Source organism: Strigops habroptila, chromosome 1 (genome assembly GCF_004027225.2).
Source record: "Strigops habroptila isolate Jane chromosome 1, bStrHab1.2.pri, whole genome shotgun sequence".
NCBI lineage: Eukaryota > Metazoa > Chordata > Aves > Psittaciformes > Psittacidae > Strigops > Strigops habroptila.
In genome coordinates this window covers 130,905,695-130,921,201 of record NC_044277.2, presented here as the reverse complement: position 1 = coordinate 130,921,201, position 15,507 = coordinate 130,905,695, and the positions used below count along the sequence as shown (strand labels likewise).

Below are 15,507 nucleotides of genomic sequence, written 5' to 3'. Positions count from 1 at the left end.
GTCTCTGAGGTTTGGGGGAGGAGAGGGAGGGAGCTATTGCTTTGTCTTGAGGCTTTTGGTAGCTCCAGTTCTAGCTGTTACTGGTAGTTGTCTCTTATTGTGTAGTATGATACTAGGCACGAAGCTGGTGCCGGCATGGTTTGAAATCAGCTGAATTTTTGGGGAGTGATGGTGGGGGAGATGAGTGAAGAAGACATACAAGCAGTAGTGTTAGCAGAAAATCATCAGTAACCCTGAAAGAAGGATGATTTCTTTCTGTGGTTGAATATTTATCTTATAACATTATTGTCTTCCTTATGCTTTCTTGCCTTTTTTCCTTTCCCTTTTTTTTTTTTTTTTTTTTTTTTTGGTAGTTTGGTATTTTTAGCTTTCTCCCGCTCTATATTCCTTTAAAATGTTCTTAAATCCTCAATTGTTGGGCATATCTGTATGCAGATGGAACAGCTGAATTTCAAAGATTTGCAAGGTGTATTTAAACTACGCGAAGCCATGTTCTTGGGTAAAAACAGCTTGATCTACTAGTGGCGGCAAGTACCACCTAATTTAGGTATCTCTGTTAACAAATCAGTATTGTCTGATTGTGAAAATAAGATAGTAATTACTGCCTTGGTGTTATAATAAGCTTGAACATCTGTATACAAACTAAATATGAAGTAATTAAGTGCTAAATAATTTATTAAACTTGGTCAAAATTATCATCATCGTTCACACGAATTTTGTTCCTAATCTTGATCTACATATCTAGCAAATGCTATGCCTTTGGAAACTACAAGTTACCAAATGCAAATAACCTTGACATTAATGATTAACTTGTAAATTACACTTATGAATTAACCGGTTTTCTGTTAGTTTAAAACTGCTGTTAATTTACAGTTTTGTTCAGTTTAATACTAAGTGAACTAAAATAGTGTAAATGCCACTCTGTGAAGAGCGCAGTTTCTCAGTGCAGAAATGTAAACTGTTCTTTTTTTGTTCTCTGATCGTAACAGTATTTAAATCTATAGTGACAGTAAAAAGTCAATGTTTGCTGTGATCTTCATCTTTAAAACATACACTATCTTCTATGTTTTCTGTGCAAAAGGAGATGAAAAATGATGGAGTTATTTAAAAGGTGATAGTGGCTATCCTATAATTGCTTTATATGCTGCTTCTTAAAGTCATGGCAGTTCTTTTATAGGATTATGAAAGCAGGGGAAATTATTAAATATTAACTGTAAAGGTTTATTAAAGAAAATACTCTCACACCCCTTATATACAAGCGATTTTCAACATAACTTGTCTTTGAAAGAAAATATAAAATTGAAATGTTGCATAATTTAAAACTTGTGAACAACTGAATTTTACTTGTTGACTTTTCCAGTTGAGCAGAATGAAATGATGCTCTAAGGCTTTCATTAAGATCTGGTCTGAAAGCTCAGGAATTGCTTTCATATATTGTATTAAGTAAGCCAGTGTGCACCAATCAAAGCTGCTATGACAAAGCACAGATGTTTGGTTTGGTAATTGATAAAAATTAAGTTTAATGAAAGATGTAACAGACAATATTTCTATTAAGTAAATGTAAAAAATTGCAAAAGACTCTTTATGCACAAGCTGTGATGCTTTAACTGTGCTGGTACAAAATGTTTACTGTGAATGCGGATTTACTAGTGTAGATGTACTTACCCAGAGCAAAATTATTGCCCTATAAAAAAAGGAGAAAATAAGCTTTGTAGACAATAGAAAACTTTGCATTGAAGTTATCACTTTATAAATTAAACTTCTTAAAACATGTTAAACATTTTCCAGTAACTTGCTTTTAGATCAAAACTTAATGTAGAAAATATCGCGTATGTGTGCAAAGTGTGTAATTATTTAGCTCTACATCCCAACTGAAAGATGGTGCATTCTACACTTTGAGGCGATAAAATGATTTGAGGGGGGAGTAAGCAGTTTTTCTGAACTTGTAACTTTTTGTTTTAAGTATAGCTGTGAAATAATTTTATTTGATGCTGTTTTGTGTACACAATTTCCATGTAGTTGAATAGGATTTCATTTTTTGGAGAGAACTCTTCAGAGAAAATTACTTAAAAGAAATGGCAATATCTGAAAACTGTAAGCCTAATTTGTTTCTCTTTGCAAGTAATTTAAGTATAGAAAAAGAAATGGCTTTTTAAATTCTGTATTTGGTGACATTCAGCATAAAAATGAGAAAGCCAAACAGAAGAGTGGTTGCTTGCTATGACTTTTGGGTTTTGACAGGGCAAGAGAAAGGAGGGAAAATTATTTGGTGGTGATAGTGCAAACCCTGCACGTTCTAGCACTCTTCTGGTAGAGGTGTTATGTCTCATCTGCTTTAAGTCACTTAATCAGTTTAAGACCACGTGGAATTACTGTTAGTAAGGGCCAGCACTTGAGTGTTATTTCTTCTTGTTGGTATTCAATTAGTTCGACAAAGTGTACTAGTCAAATAATTACTAGAGCATCAAAGTGAGAATTGGTATCTGCGCGGTGTCTTAGCTATCACGTGCATCTTGGAAAAATTCTTGGTGTGTTTTTTTTTCTTTTTTATCTGGTATGAATAAGGCTTTTTGTACTGAATCCTTTGAGGTGGATGAACTTATTTTAAAGCAAGCATAGGAGGAAATATGGTAAATTTGACGTTTCTTCTGTTGTAAAACTGGCGAAGTGTTCTACTCTATTCCAGTTAGTGTGGTCTAGAAGATTTAAAAGAAGATATTTGTCTTGCCCGTGTTTTTGGTTTGTTTTGAGTTTGAAGGGTAGAAAGTAGAAATGAGGAGGTAGATTCTTTTTAAAAATTATTATTTTAAAAACCCCTTAGCCATGTGAGCAGGCTAACTGCTGGTCTTCATTAGGCTTTGCCAGAACAACGGATGATTAGCACAGTGTATCTTTTAAATGCTTAATTGTCATGTCAGTATAAAGCTCTCCTCTTGAAAAGTTGAGTAATACATGTATTTATGAAAAAAAGAAATACAAATGGAAGTTTTGGCCAGGATGGATGCAGAGTGAAAGACATGCATGCATGTGCATGTACACAGACACACATATGCACTACATTCTTTAAGAGTGGTTTTAAACACTGGAAAAGCATGAAATGTGTGGCTGTACATTTGAGAGTGTTGATTTACTCTGTGCTCATTAAGTCTGCTTTAAGTTTATTTTGTTCTTTTAAGCACTAGGACTTTATTAATATTTTTAGATACTATTATATAGACAGTTTCCTAAGTGAAATAGTTTGCCCCTATTAATATCCTTTTATATCACAGAAGAGATTCGAAAATGCTAGCAAGCCTGCCTGTTAGCTGAAGTTTACATATGTACTTAAAATCAGACTAAGCAGGATTTTTCATTTATTCTAGTTACAGTACATAAGCTTTCTGAAGTTAGATAGTGCTTTCAGCATCATGAGCATTTCAGTATGTTTCCATTTCCCAACCCCCTCAGGAATCCTTGCTTACTGAGATTGTTTTAGGAATTGGACATTAATTTGTGCCATTTTTTGGTAAAGTAGCCTAGGAAAGGCAGCAAAGAGGTTTTTCTTTTAAAAGTCTGTGTGTGAGGTGGAACTGCGAGGCAGCAGAGAAGTCTGCACTGGGATGAGTCCCTGAACTACCCTAATGCTTGGCTTAGTCTAAGCTCTACAGTAGCTTGTTCTCAACCTGAAAGGTTTAAATCGGATATTTATTAGCAAAAAAGTAGCAAGTAGAGTTCCCTGCTCTCTAAGCCTATGTAACAGAGGTCTCCCAATTACGTGGTTTAAGTGTATAGGCGGAGGAATGCCTGTTATTTTACTTCAAGCCTTATTTTGCTTTCCCTCTAACCCCCAAACCAGAACTGAATTTGACTGGTTAATCTGGAGCATTCAGTGAACTTAAACTGAGTATGAACAACTTCAGTTTCGCTTAAACCTGACCTGAAAGAGACCAGAATGGGTCAGACTCCGTGTCTATAGCTGTGGCATAAGGAATCTGGAAAGCATTTCTGACATTCTCTGCAAACAAGGCTCGTGGTTGAGAGAGTTGGTCTCAGCAGCATGGTGGCCACTGAGTTAGTCTATGAATGCTGCTAATTTTATTTAGATATTTCAATTTGAAATCTAGGCGCTTCAATCTGATGAGCGTAAATCACTGAGCTATTGTTAAGGCAAGGTCTGATCTGGTGCTGTACCTCCCCTACAAAACCAGTTGCCAGAACTTTTACATTGTACATGATATGTGTCACATATTTCCACCGGGTTTCTAACTGATGTGCAAGCTCGTGTGGAGTGAGTGATGGTAGTAGGGAAGACAGGTGAAATCAAAGCACTTATGAGGGTGTAGCCAGCTGCCGCGTTGTGGAACAAAGTATCTTGTTGGCTTTTTTAATTATTCAACCCTTGGTAACACATTTTGCTTCAGAATTGACACTGAAGTATCCTACATCAGAATTGATACTGAAGAATTCTGCACTATTTCTTTCTCCTCCTTCATCTCTTTAAAAATGAACTGAATTCCCTGAAAATCTTAAAAAACAAGAAAAAAAAAACCCAAGAAAAAAAACCCTTTTAATTTCCCTATCTACGGCTCCCCAGTCTCTAACTTGGCCATGTATCGTAGGGACATCGTGGCAAGTTTCAATCTAGAGCTTCTTCTTATAGCTGATGTAAAACTTCACAGTTAGTCCATAATGGAAATACTGATTGCTTCAACTGGCAGCCCTCGTGATCACTAGGAAAGCAGGTGACGGGAGAGAAGAAGCCTTTGGCTATTTTGGTGGCCGAAGGAAAGGAGGGGTGGAGAGGAGAAAGATGAAAGATAAGCATTGTGTCCCATCCTTATAGGACTACTGGTTCATACTGGTTAGGGTTTTAAGTAGACATTTTTTCTGCATGTTTAGAAGCACTTTTGCATTTAAAGATATTATTTTCAGTCTTTCACATACCTCTTGAGTGTTTTCACTGTTATCCACATCCCAGTTAATTGCCAGTTAGTGGTGGGATAAGAGAATAAATGGCAAGTGACCACAGCTCTAAAATCCTTGGTCAACAAAATCAGCTCAGTAGTACAATTGTTTAAGGGATACAGACCCCTACTCTGAGGAGGAGAAGGGAAAGAGAAACTGTGACATTTGGGGGGTAACCCCAAAACACCAGCCCTGCAACAAATGGGGTAAAAAAACCCCACAATACAAACCCCTAAACCACTTCCCCCCTCCAAAAAACCCCCCAACAAGCACCCCTCATCCCCCAATTGGAACCAGGACCACCCGCTCTCTCCCCACAGTAAATAATTTCAGTTTCTCCAAAGAGTTTCAGTATGGGGGAAGAGAAGAAGTCTGAAATGTCAGAAACCCCAAACGTACATGAAAGCCCATTTTCCTGAAGGATACTGGAACTTCCCATCAAATTTAAAGCACTGTTTGATTCTTTAATTAAAAAGATTTAAAAATCTTAACAGCCTTTTCTTATTAATAACACCTGAAAAATGAAAGTTTTTTAAAAATGAGTGATTCAACATTAATATGGTAATGGCAGAATCTTTAGAATTTTCTTTCTTTTTAAAATGTATTTATGGACCACTCCAGGGAATTTGCAAATAATGAATATAAGCTTTTAGTCTAATTAGTGATGTGAAGAATTGTCAAACTGAAATCCTGAAGCAAACGGTTATAGGTGAAAGCCAGTCAGACTTACATTGGTTGATTTACCTATCTTGTAATGACGTAACTTGGATCTTCTGGTTGTGCTTCTTGAGCTATCACATCTTGTCCACAGATATCCAGTTGTTTTCGGAGTATTTGAGCTTATCCTGCAAGGAGGGCACAGCCCTGTGCCTTGTGGTTCGGCTGGTGGCTTTAGGGAGTGCAGCTGCGTGGTGTGCTGGCTCCATGGACAGCTTTCTGATTGTTTGTCCTGGTGGAAAGTAGTAGTAAGCAAATCTGATGTTTCGCAGGCACTGGTAGGAAATTTGATCATCAGCACAGAGGGTTCTGTGAGGTAATCCAAGAGCTAGATTTTCATCTTGAATGCTGAGATAATACAGCTCTCTGAAGCAGCTACTTTGGCGGGTTGTATGTGTGAGATGAAAGAGGAAAAAGGTAGTTAGGAGCCAACCATTATGTCTTGCATGAGCTTTGAGGAAAAAAATTTCTTTTGTCTAAATTTTATGGAAAATCCTTATTCTGAGTGGTAGTACAGAGTGCTTTTAAATCCAGGTCTGGGATTAAATATGAGGCAACACAAAGAAGAGTATTGCTGCAGTTTGCCTGTGGCTTAGACAAGCTTTGTCTGCTTGAATTGCTGATTTGGGTCTGAAATTGGAGCAGTAACATTTCCTCCTCAAGTATTTTGCTGTCCAGATCAGTGTGTAAAAATAAGAAGTGGTGATGTTTGTTAGCAAGTCAGTATTTGAAATTATTTTCCTTTCTTCTGTAAAGTAAGTTCATCAAGATGAACTTTCAGGTTCACAATCTGATAAAATACAGTAGCTGTCATTAGTGTACCTCATAATATACACTAGAAATCAATTACCTTTTAATAGAAGTGATATAAAAATCTCTGTTTGACAATTTACTGAACTTGAGTGGGTTTTTAACAGAGATTTTGTATAGCTTCTGTGTAAGTAGGGAGTGTGACCCTTTGCTTTTTTATTTCTCAAAACAACATGTGAGTAAGCAAATTGACATATATATATAAAACTGTGTGTATAGACATAAAATTTTATATATATAAAAAGATGGCTTAGAATGCACATTGCTTAAGCTTTTTTTTTTTTTTTTTTTTTTTTTTTTTTTATTTGGATGGGTTTACTTTCAGCACTTTAAGTGCTTTCAGGAATCAAATGTGAAAAACTTGCAAAGACCAAAAGAATTTCTTAAACCCACAGAGTTTCAGTGTGAAGTCAGGCAGCAGGCAGAGGCTGCAGCACCTCTTACAGGACAAGCTGCTTCGGCAGCTTAATCTATATCATTGCCTACATTTACAATGAAGAGAATGAGAACCCCCCTCCCCTCACCTTGTAATTAAAAAGTCTGCCTCTGTGTTTTTCCACAACTGCACTAATGTGTATTGAGAGTTAAGGAATTTTTTTCGTCCTGTAAACCTACTTGCCTCCCTAAAGAGCCTTAGAAACTCTGATTCACTCTGCTGTGATCAAGCATCAGTATCTGAAGCAACCTGAGGGGGAGAAACTGATAAAGTCTATGTGTGGGGGTAGCTTTTCGTGTTAGGTTTTTCTTGCCTGTGTTTGTTTTGCTGGCTGCAGACTAAACAATAGGACACCTTTTCCCCTTCCCTTATAAATTCAGTTTTCCATTTGGCTACAGGAGTCACCAACTTTGTTTCTATGGCTGTTCATGTCAGGACTTTATTTATACGGAAGTTTTCTTTTATTGTATGGCATTAGCCACAGTCCAGAGCGGGTTTTTCGTTGCGTGGTGGGTGTGTGTGTGGTTTTTTTTCTTCTTAATATTTCATCTCCAGCTGTCTATGTTAAGTTTGTGTTGTCAGTGAAGTCAGCTTGAGAAATGACAGCTTTTATCTTCATGCAACTTGGGGAGAAAAAGGGTTGTTGAGGCAAGTGGGTTTGCAGGGGCATCACGCGTAGCTGTCGGAGCCAGGGGAGTGCAAATTTGGAGGCAGTACTGGGGAGTAACAGCACTTGAGTATCGGCATACTCTGTGTCTGTTGGTGTGAGGTGCCAAGAGTTTTTCCAGGTAACCAGTATAGTAGCGTCTACATAGAATGGATGAGATGAATAAGCTCTTGCTCTTTGCATGTTCCAAAGAGTGGGAAAGGTAGAGCATTTACTTTCTATCCCATCAGGATTGAGTTCAAACAATTGAATGGACTAACATTGTCGATGTTCACTTGATCTCCTTTCAAACATGTTTTACTTTTTTTTTTTTTTCCCATGGACTCTTGTTTAAAAAGAGTAGGTATATGCTGTGAGGGTTTAAGGCATTAACACTCTGTAGTTTATGTGGCTGCTGAAATAAGAGACTATTACATGGTGTTATTGTTGAGAAATGGGAATTAAGGAGCAGCAGGCAGCAGGTCCCTGAGGAGAGGGAGGGAGGATGGGGAGAAGGGTCTGATAAGAGTGTGGCTACAACAACAGTGTGGAATTGCTTTGATATTTGTGTATGCTCCCTTCTGAAACAGTCTAATTCTGACACACCTATGAGATACACCATGAGATACACAAAAAATTTTGAACTGTGAGCAAAAGCATGACACTTTATTGCTATTTGCTTTATAACTGTCTATCTCCTGTTTTTTAAAATTATTGCCCCTTAAGGGGAGGTTCAGGTCTTGCATGATTTGCCTTTGCTAAATGTCACATAAAGCATACAGTGAGATCGTATCAGCAAGTGAAAGCGCATAGTGAGATTTTATTTAATGCAGGGTTGCAAAGTGGACGATTCTTGAGACTTGTTTAGCCCAAGAGGATTTTGATAGGTTGAAGAAAAAAAGTGATGTATATAGGGAGAGCAGAGAGAGAAGGGTACATATAAAAGGAAGAAAGCTGAAATTGTGGGGTTCTTTCTTTCTGTCCTCCCACCACCTTTTCTCTAAGACATGTTTAGTATTTTCATGTGTGGAGGGTTCTTGTGGGTTGCGAGCACTGGGTGTCCTTGTGCATGTATTTATCTGTATTTACATATGAGATCTTTACCCTTCAGAGATCGCTAAGATGGCTTTTAGTAGATTGTCCATCTTTATGGTACTTTGCCCTTTCTGCCTCTGCACACACAGGTAACATAAATACACTGCTTTCCTTGTGAAGGGGCACAATGATGTCTTTTTGTTTGATTGCTTTCAGTCTTGCAGAGATATTCAGGTCCCCTAAACACGAGGCTCCATATTTCAACACCCCCAAAATAAATATATTGATATATGGTCATCAGCAGTGGCTTGAACCAACTGAATCCAGTTACCTGCATAGTATCTGAAAAGAAGAATTAGAATGCGTGTAATTCCTCCTAAGATAAGTAAATTATTGCCAAATAATTGCTTACGGACTAACCTTGTACAGAAACCAGAGAAGTCTGTTTTCTTCTTACCCAGTAAAAGGTGTTTTGAGTGTCCTTGAAGAAGAGAAACAAGCAGTAATACCTGTTCAAATGCTGTGAACTATAGGTAGCTTTCAAAAACTTTCATATGACACAGTGCACAAACATAATTTGCCCAGACCTTTTTTTTTTTCTTCAGTTGATGTGCAATGCCTATTTAGAATGGAAGAAGTTAATTAAAAAATATGCTTAAACTGGAAAAAGTGCATACACACGGCTTACATGAGTCACATTAAGATATGTTGGCAATGTTTTACTGAGGAATTAAGACTAGGTGAGCTATGTATTAAATAAAACTATTGTATTAAAATATCTTTGTGGAATTTGAAAGGACAATTTCTTGTCTTACACACTCAGTATGATTGCAGGTAGTTATAAAGTAGCAAAACTTAAGGTTATCTCACAACAAGATAAACCAAAATCTTCTGTAGGTTTATGCTACCTGGGATGTGACAGGTATAGCAGCTTCGCATGTACTGTATTTTGCTGAGGAAAATAGGTTATGAGGAAGATGGAAAGCACCCTATAAGAGCTGTCACTGTCTGAGATGGGAGAGTATTTCAGGGTAGATGAAATTTCAGGGTAGATCGCATATTTTTTTCTTTCCTTTCCCCACCTATGGTGTAGGATTTTGTCCCTGTGCAAAAGCGTGCTTTCTGAAATTGGAACCCACCCTCATGAAAGCTGTTGCGCTCTAGTAAATTCAGTTAGACCCAGCTTTGTCCCTTACTCTTTGCTATACATCTGCATTTGGTTTAGGATTTTTCTTGCGGAAGGTGGGAGCTCATTCTCAGAGGGCTCATATGCATGCAGTAGAGGTGACTGCAAATCCGTAATGCCATCCCGCAGAGAGGAGCTGCACAGGGCTGCCAAAGTGCAGGAGAAGGATGGGAGGAGCAGTGTATCTGAGCCGGAGCTGCGCAGGTTATCGCAGCACATGGGAGATTCCAGCTCTGTCTGCCTGCTGCTAGTTCAGTGCTCTCTCTGGTCCTGGGAGCGCAAAACCTACTTTTGTATTTTCTATCTGGTCTTTTTGTGTGAGAAGAAGGTTAGAGGGGGAAATAGGTTACAAGCTTTGCGTATTTTTAGGTAGTTTTAAGAAATATATTTAGATTTTTTTTTTTTTTTTTTTTTTTTAATAGGGGCTCATAGTAACTGAAATGGAGATGTCCCAAAGGTGCTCGAGATCTTTTATGTTACACTGGTTCTGTGTGATTCCTCTCTTGGCCATGCAAAGCTTCATTAATGTTTTTCATTGTTAATTGCGATACGTCAATAATAAAAAAGAAAAAAATAATTAATTTTTCACATACATCAATAAACACCAGACTTCAGGTGTGTGCACTGGGTGACAAGTTAAAATTACTCTCAGTGCAGCCAAGCAACTGAAGGTGTAAATGATTTCAAATTAGATGGTTGATATAGCTATTCTTGTTTTGAAGTGACCTTTCAGTTTTGTACAATAGGTGTCTCACTATTGCCATAAATTGAGGTGCACAGCGGGACTGCACCCGTTTTGTACTTGGCTTGCCATTTCCTTTGGCTCTTTGTGAATGTGGTAGAGGAACTGGTAATTTCAAGGCGGCATTTCTTCCTTGCTCCTCTCCCTTCCTCTTCCACCTCCCTTTCAGGATGTTCAAGTTATTTCTGTGCTGCAAATGTTGGCTGGAAAAAGTTTATAAATTGCATCAAACTTTTCAGTCCCTCAAAGTCAGATTGGAAATAAAACAGACAAACCCAAACCTTGTGTTACATCCTTTACTGTTGAGTAAATGCAGAGATTGCTTTATTTCTCTGGTCCATCTTGTAGGTGCTGGTAAAGGAAAAGATATGTAGGTTTTCCTTCTGAAATTAAATGTGAGGTGCCAGTTGTGTGTATGAAACTTGTATAGGTGCTTCTGGAAAGGACTTTTCCACCTCTCCTCTTCAGCAGTGAATCCACACTGCTCAGCATGAGCATTTGTTACCTAGCTTTGTGTGGAGCTGGGATGACACCTGTTGGTGCACTGGTCGGGCTGTTGCGTGCTCGGTTCCTTCTGTGAGTAGCACTCCTTGCTAAGAAATTAATGGATTTTAATTTGAATCTACAAGTGTGAAAGACTAACTGCATGACGCAGTTTGAAGCACATTGAATAGCGTATTGGCTGCCAATTCTGTGGTTTGGGATTTTTCTGCATTGAAACTTCCCGGTATTTTTAATATTGAAGGAGCATCCCCTTTTATGTTCTACTTTAGGACCCCAGTTTCAAGTTTCCGGTTGCTGTGTGAGATTACTTTGATATTTTGGAGCAGTATATCATATTAGGGTGATTATTTTGTACCAGCATCACCAGCTGAGATTACAGTTGAAGGAAATTTTTGCAGACTTCAAGGAAATTCACCCCTGTCCTTATTACAGTGAAGCATCTCCTGACTCTTTCTTTGCTTTATTGGAAATGAAAGCTTAAAGGGAGCTGTGTGCAGTTTGGGTTTTCCTTCTCCGCCTATTTAAATGATCAAATGCTGAAATTGGCTCTTACTTGCTTGAGAGGGAGTGAAAACAGCTGAGAAATGCTGCACGACCGAAACCTGTTCATCTTTTCTGGAGAAAATGCACTTATTGCTTGATTTCATGGTCACCGCAGCATTGGGGTGATGACTCCACATGAGGAGAAGTTTGGACAAGGTGGCTTTGTGCTGGGAGCTCTGGCTGGGCCCCAAACAAAGCCTAGATAAGAGCATTTCAAGACATAAAACACTCGCTGTGGGCCTGTGTGGGTGGTTGGTGGTGGTGTGAGGGAAAGGAGTGTATTTTAAACCGATCTGAGGGGGGGAAATGAAAGCTTATGATTTTATTGCTAGATGGGAGCATCTCTGAAACGTGTTTTGTTGCGAGATTTTGCTGGTCTGTATAACTTTAACAAACTTCTGCTATAACAAGGTCCTAAAACATGAAGTGTTTTTCTGTGAGAGGTCAGTATTGAGCAAGTAGAACACTGAGTAAAACTGAATGTTTGAACACAAGACACTTACTTTGGTTCCTTTGGTGAACCAAAATGTAGTTGAGATCTAAGCTAGACTGCACTGTGTTGTCCCCTCTCCCTTCCCCAGGTCTACCCAGGGTAGCCAGGCTGACCCAACCAGCATGCCCTACCTGAGCCCAGCTGAAACTGTGCTAATCTACACATTCCTGTGAATCCCAAGGGTTTTGTGGCATCTCTGGCATTTATTTGTTCTCTCACTTTGGGGGAAGGGAGGAGACAAAGGACTTGGCTGTGAAGGCAGCCAACATGCTGCTAGGCTTTGCAGTAGCACTTCAAAGTGAATGTTTTGTTTACTAGATAAGTGAAAACTGATGTAAATTTGGGTTGAAAATACAATGAATTTACTGATTCTTGCCCCTTCGTCCTGATCAGAGGTGGACAAACCAGCCAACTAAATGTTAGAAAACAGTCGTTGTTAGGCTAATGAGTATCTTAATATCAGAGTGAATATATGTATTCAAATTTTTATTCTCTTCCTTGAAGGGGATGTAAAATCCTGACGTACCTTCTTGGTGACTTAAAAAAAAATAAAGAAGTAAAAAAAGAAATTCTCCAAGTGTGTGGAGGGGAGCCCAGTACAAATACATGGGATTATCACACCCATTTATAATGCGGAGAATTAGATACTGGAGGCCTTAAAGCTGAAATAGAAATAGTCTTCAAGAAAAGTGGAGACCTCATGAAATGTAACAGCTGTCAAACATGTAACAAGTATTTCTGTAACAGCTCTTTGGACTTGAAATGGTTTTGACCTGACATTCTCCCCAGCGATCTGTTGGGGTTTTTTTGAGTTGTGTATTTGGTTTTGCCCCTTTTAGTATGACAGATGCTTAAATGTATGACACTATGTATAGTCTATCTCGCAATAATGTTTTCTTATTTTTTTTTTTTTAAACTATTTTCTTTAATTTATCTGCAGGAGTCGGAAGCTTCAGATCAGAAATATCCCGCCTCACTTGCAGTGGGAGGTAGGAAGTTACTTTAAAAATCGGTATCTGTGCTAAAAACTGTGTTTCTGTTTCTCTCTTTATCCACAAGACTCTTCCCCTTCCCCCACCTTTCACTTGCTTTGCACACACCACCCATTCTGTTCTGGGGAGAAATCCTTTGGAAGAGGAAACAATAGAGCCTTCTAAGCAATTCAGATAACTGCCTTCATTTCTGCTCTCCGAGTTAACCATAAAAAATGTTGACATGGATTCTTTGGTGAATACTAACTTCCTGGTGCAGTCACTCTCTTTGACTGAAAGTTTGTCCATTTCGGACCTGTCTGGTGTACGAGTTCAGTAAACTTAATACAAGTTCATATGTAAACACTTGGCCAAAACCAGAAATTAAATGCTAATAATTTGATCCTTCTTTTTTTTTGTTTGGGTTTTTTTTTTTTTTTTTTTTTGTTTTCCTTGTTTCTCTAAAGTGGTGGTGGTATCACAAATTATTTGCTCATGCTATTACATTTGCTAGTTCTTGCTAGTATATTGAATACTTGCTGTTTACACTCCGCAAATAGTAACATAATTTTTGCAGTAGATGGGCTCCTGTAAGAACAGATCTGGGGTTTTTTACTGTTTTTCTACCTTGTATATGTTTAAAATGTTGTTTTCATGTTATACTAGTGGTAAGTCATCCTTTTGCCTGAGGGAGATTAGAGGGTGGTGGGTTTGAGGCTAAAGCTCTGGTAGCATTGTTCTCTTAGCAGGTTTGGTCTGCCTTCTTGTCTGGCTTTCCATCTGTAGCTACTTCTTTGTTTGCCCTCCCTCATTGCTTCCTTGCTTTGGAGAAAAACAGAGGCATTGCTCTATCATCTGCAGGGGTTCTGTAAGATATCAGCACACACCACCTCTCATTGCTTCAATGTGCCCTTCTGGTGTGCGCTGTCAGTATAAGGATTTCTTCTACACTTCCTGAAGCATGTGCTCCCCTCAGTTGAACCATATTCACCTTTTACTTCAATTTCAGAACTGCTTTTTTTTTTTTTTTTTTGGCAAGTGTAGTAGTAGAAATGGTCGAGGGTGACTAATTTGAGGATTAACTTTTATTTTGGTACAAACTTCCTCTGAGGGTTTTGTGTAGGAACAGTATCAGAGCAGAGGTATATGATTCAGAAAAATGTGAACAAACAGATGTAAGCCCTGTTGAGCAAAGTACATAAAAATGCATCAACCTGCTTGTCCCTTCTTACATGTATGTAGCTATTACTGCTTATATGTTATAGGTATCTACTCTGTTGCCTATCTGCTTCCTGATTTTTAAGTGATTTCCCTCTACTTCTCCATTGCTGTAGTTTGTGTGGTGACATCTGGTCTCAGACAGATGTTCTTTCTGCTCCAGTTTTTAAAACACTGTATCTTCCTAAAGTTCCCAAGCAAGAGTTAAAGTTGTCCCTATTAGCATCATCTCAACCTTGCCTAGATATCCTAAAGTTGCTTGTACAGACCTGACCCTTTGTCGGGGCACAGAATTTAGAGGCCCCAAAATAACCCCTACAGTACTTTTGCATTCTCTTGCAACATCAGGGCTGCTTGCCAAGGACAGTTTGTCCACAAACTTCCTAAAGTTTTCCTTTGTAAGTGTTGTCGGTCTGTCACTTCTGCACTAAGCAGGTAAGTTCTGTATGCTCTCAAAAGAGCGCTGATGACAACATGCAGCAACTGGTGATTAATTCAACCAGGGAATTGTCTCATGTCCAGCTTATCTTGGGATTTCTCTCTCATTTTTTTTTTTTTTTTTTTCCTGGTGCTAAAAGACCTTGCAAAAACTTTCTTTGAGCTCTGTAAGAAAGTTTTGGATGATTCCTCCTTAAAACAAGTCTTTCCTGCAACCAGTTGCTTGGGAGGGAGAGTTTAAAAGTTTATACATATAAAAAGGAATTTCTATTGAAGCAATGTTCTTGCATAATATTTTCTGAGGGGATGGTGTGTACGTACATGTGTACATGCACATGCGTGGCAGCTGGAGCAATTTTACTCAAATTGTGTCTTATAGTCCCTCTGTGCCAATCTGCTTGCCTCATCACTCCTTTGTTAATTGCTTGAATCAAGACTGACTTCTAATGGGTGTGAAATCCTTAAAACCAAACCAAAAACAACTGATGAAAGATGTCTTTAGGTTAGTTCAGTCTCTCAGCCCTCACGTATATTTGATATTGAAATACAAAACACACAGAGTACCCTGCAACACTTTTCTTTTTACAGTGACATAGGGACATGTGAAAAGAACAGGAAAGATTTATGTTATGAATTTTTTTTGTGTAACCATTATTAGGAAGGCTACCTTGTCATTCTTTGCAAAAGTATTTTTTTAAGTTTTGAAATAATTGTTTTAATTTTGCTTTTTATAGAAAACAAGCATTTTATATGGGAAGCAGTCAGTGTGCGTGTGTCTAGTTCGGTGCTCCACAGCTGTTCTTGTTGCCAGTGTGTTGTAGTGG

The 15,507-nt window shown here is 38.3% G+C and overlaps 1 protein-coding gene across 1 annotated transcript in view; it reads left to right on the top strand.

Annotated features, from left to right (window-relative positions):
• Nucleotides 1–15,507, top strand: part of IGF2BP3 (insulin like growth factor 2 mRNA binding protein 3) — a 116,083-nt gene that overhangs the window by 12,910 nt on the left and 87,666 nt on the right. The window contains exon 4 of the mRNA XM_030481247.1: nt 12,997–13,045. Within this exon, the coding sequence (XP_030337107.1) occupies nt 12,997–13,045 (49 nt within the window). The remainder of the gene's footprint in view (nt 1–12,996; nt 13,046–15,507) is intronic.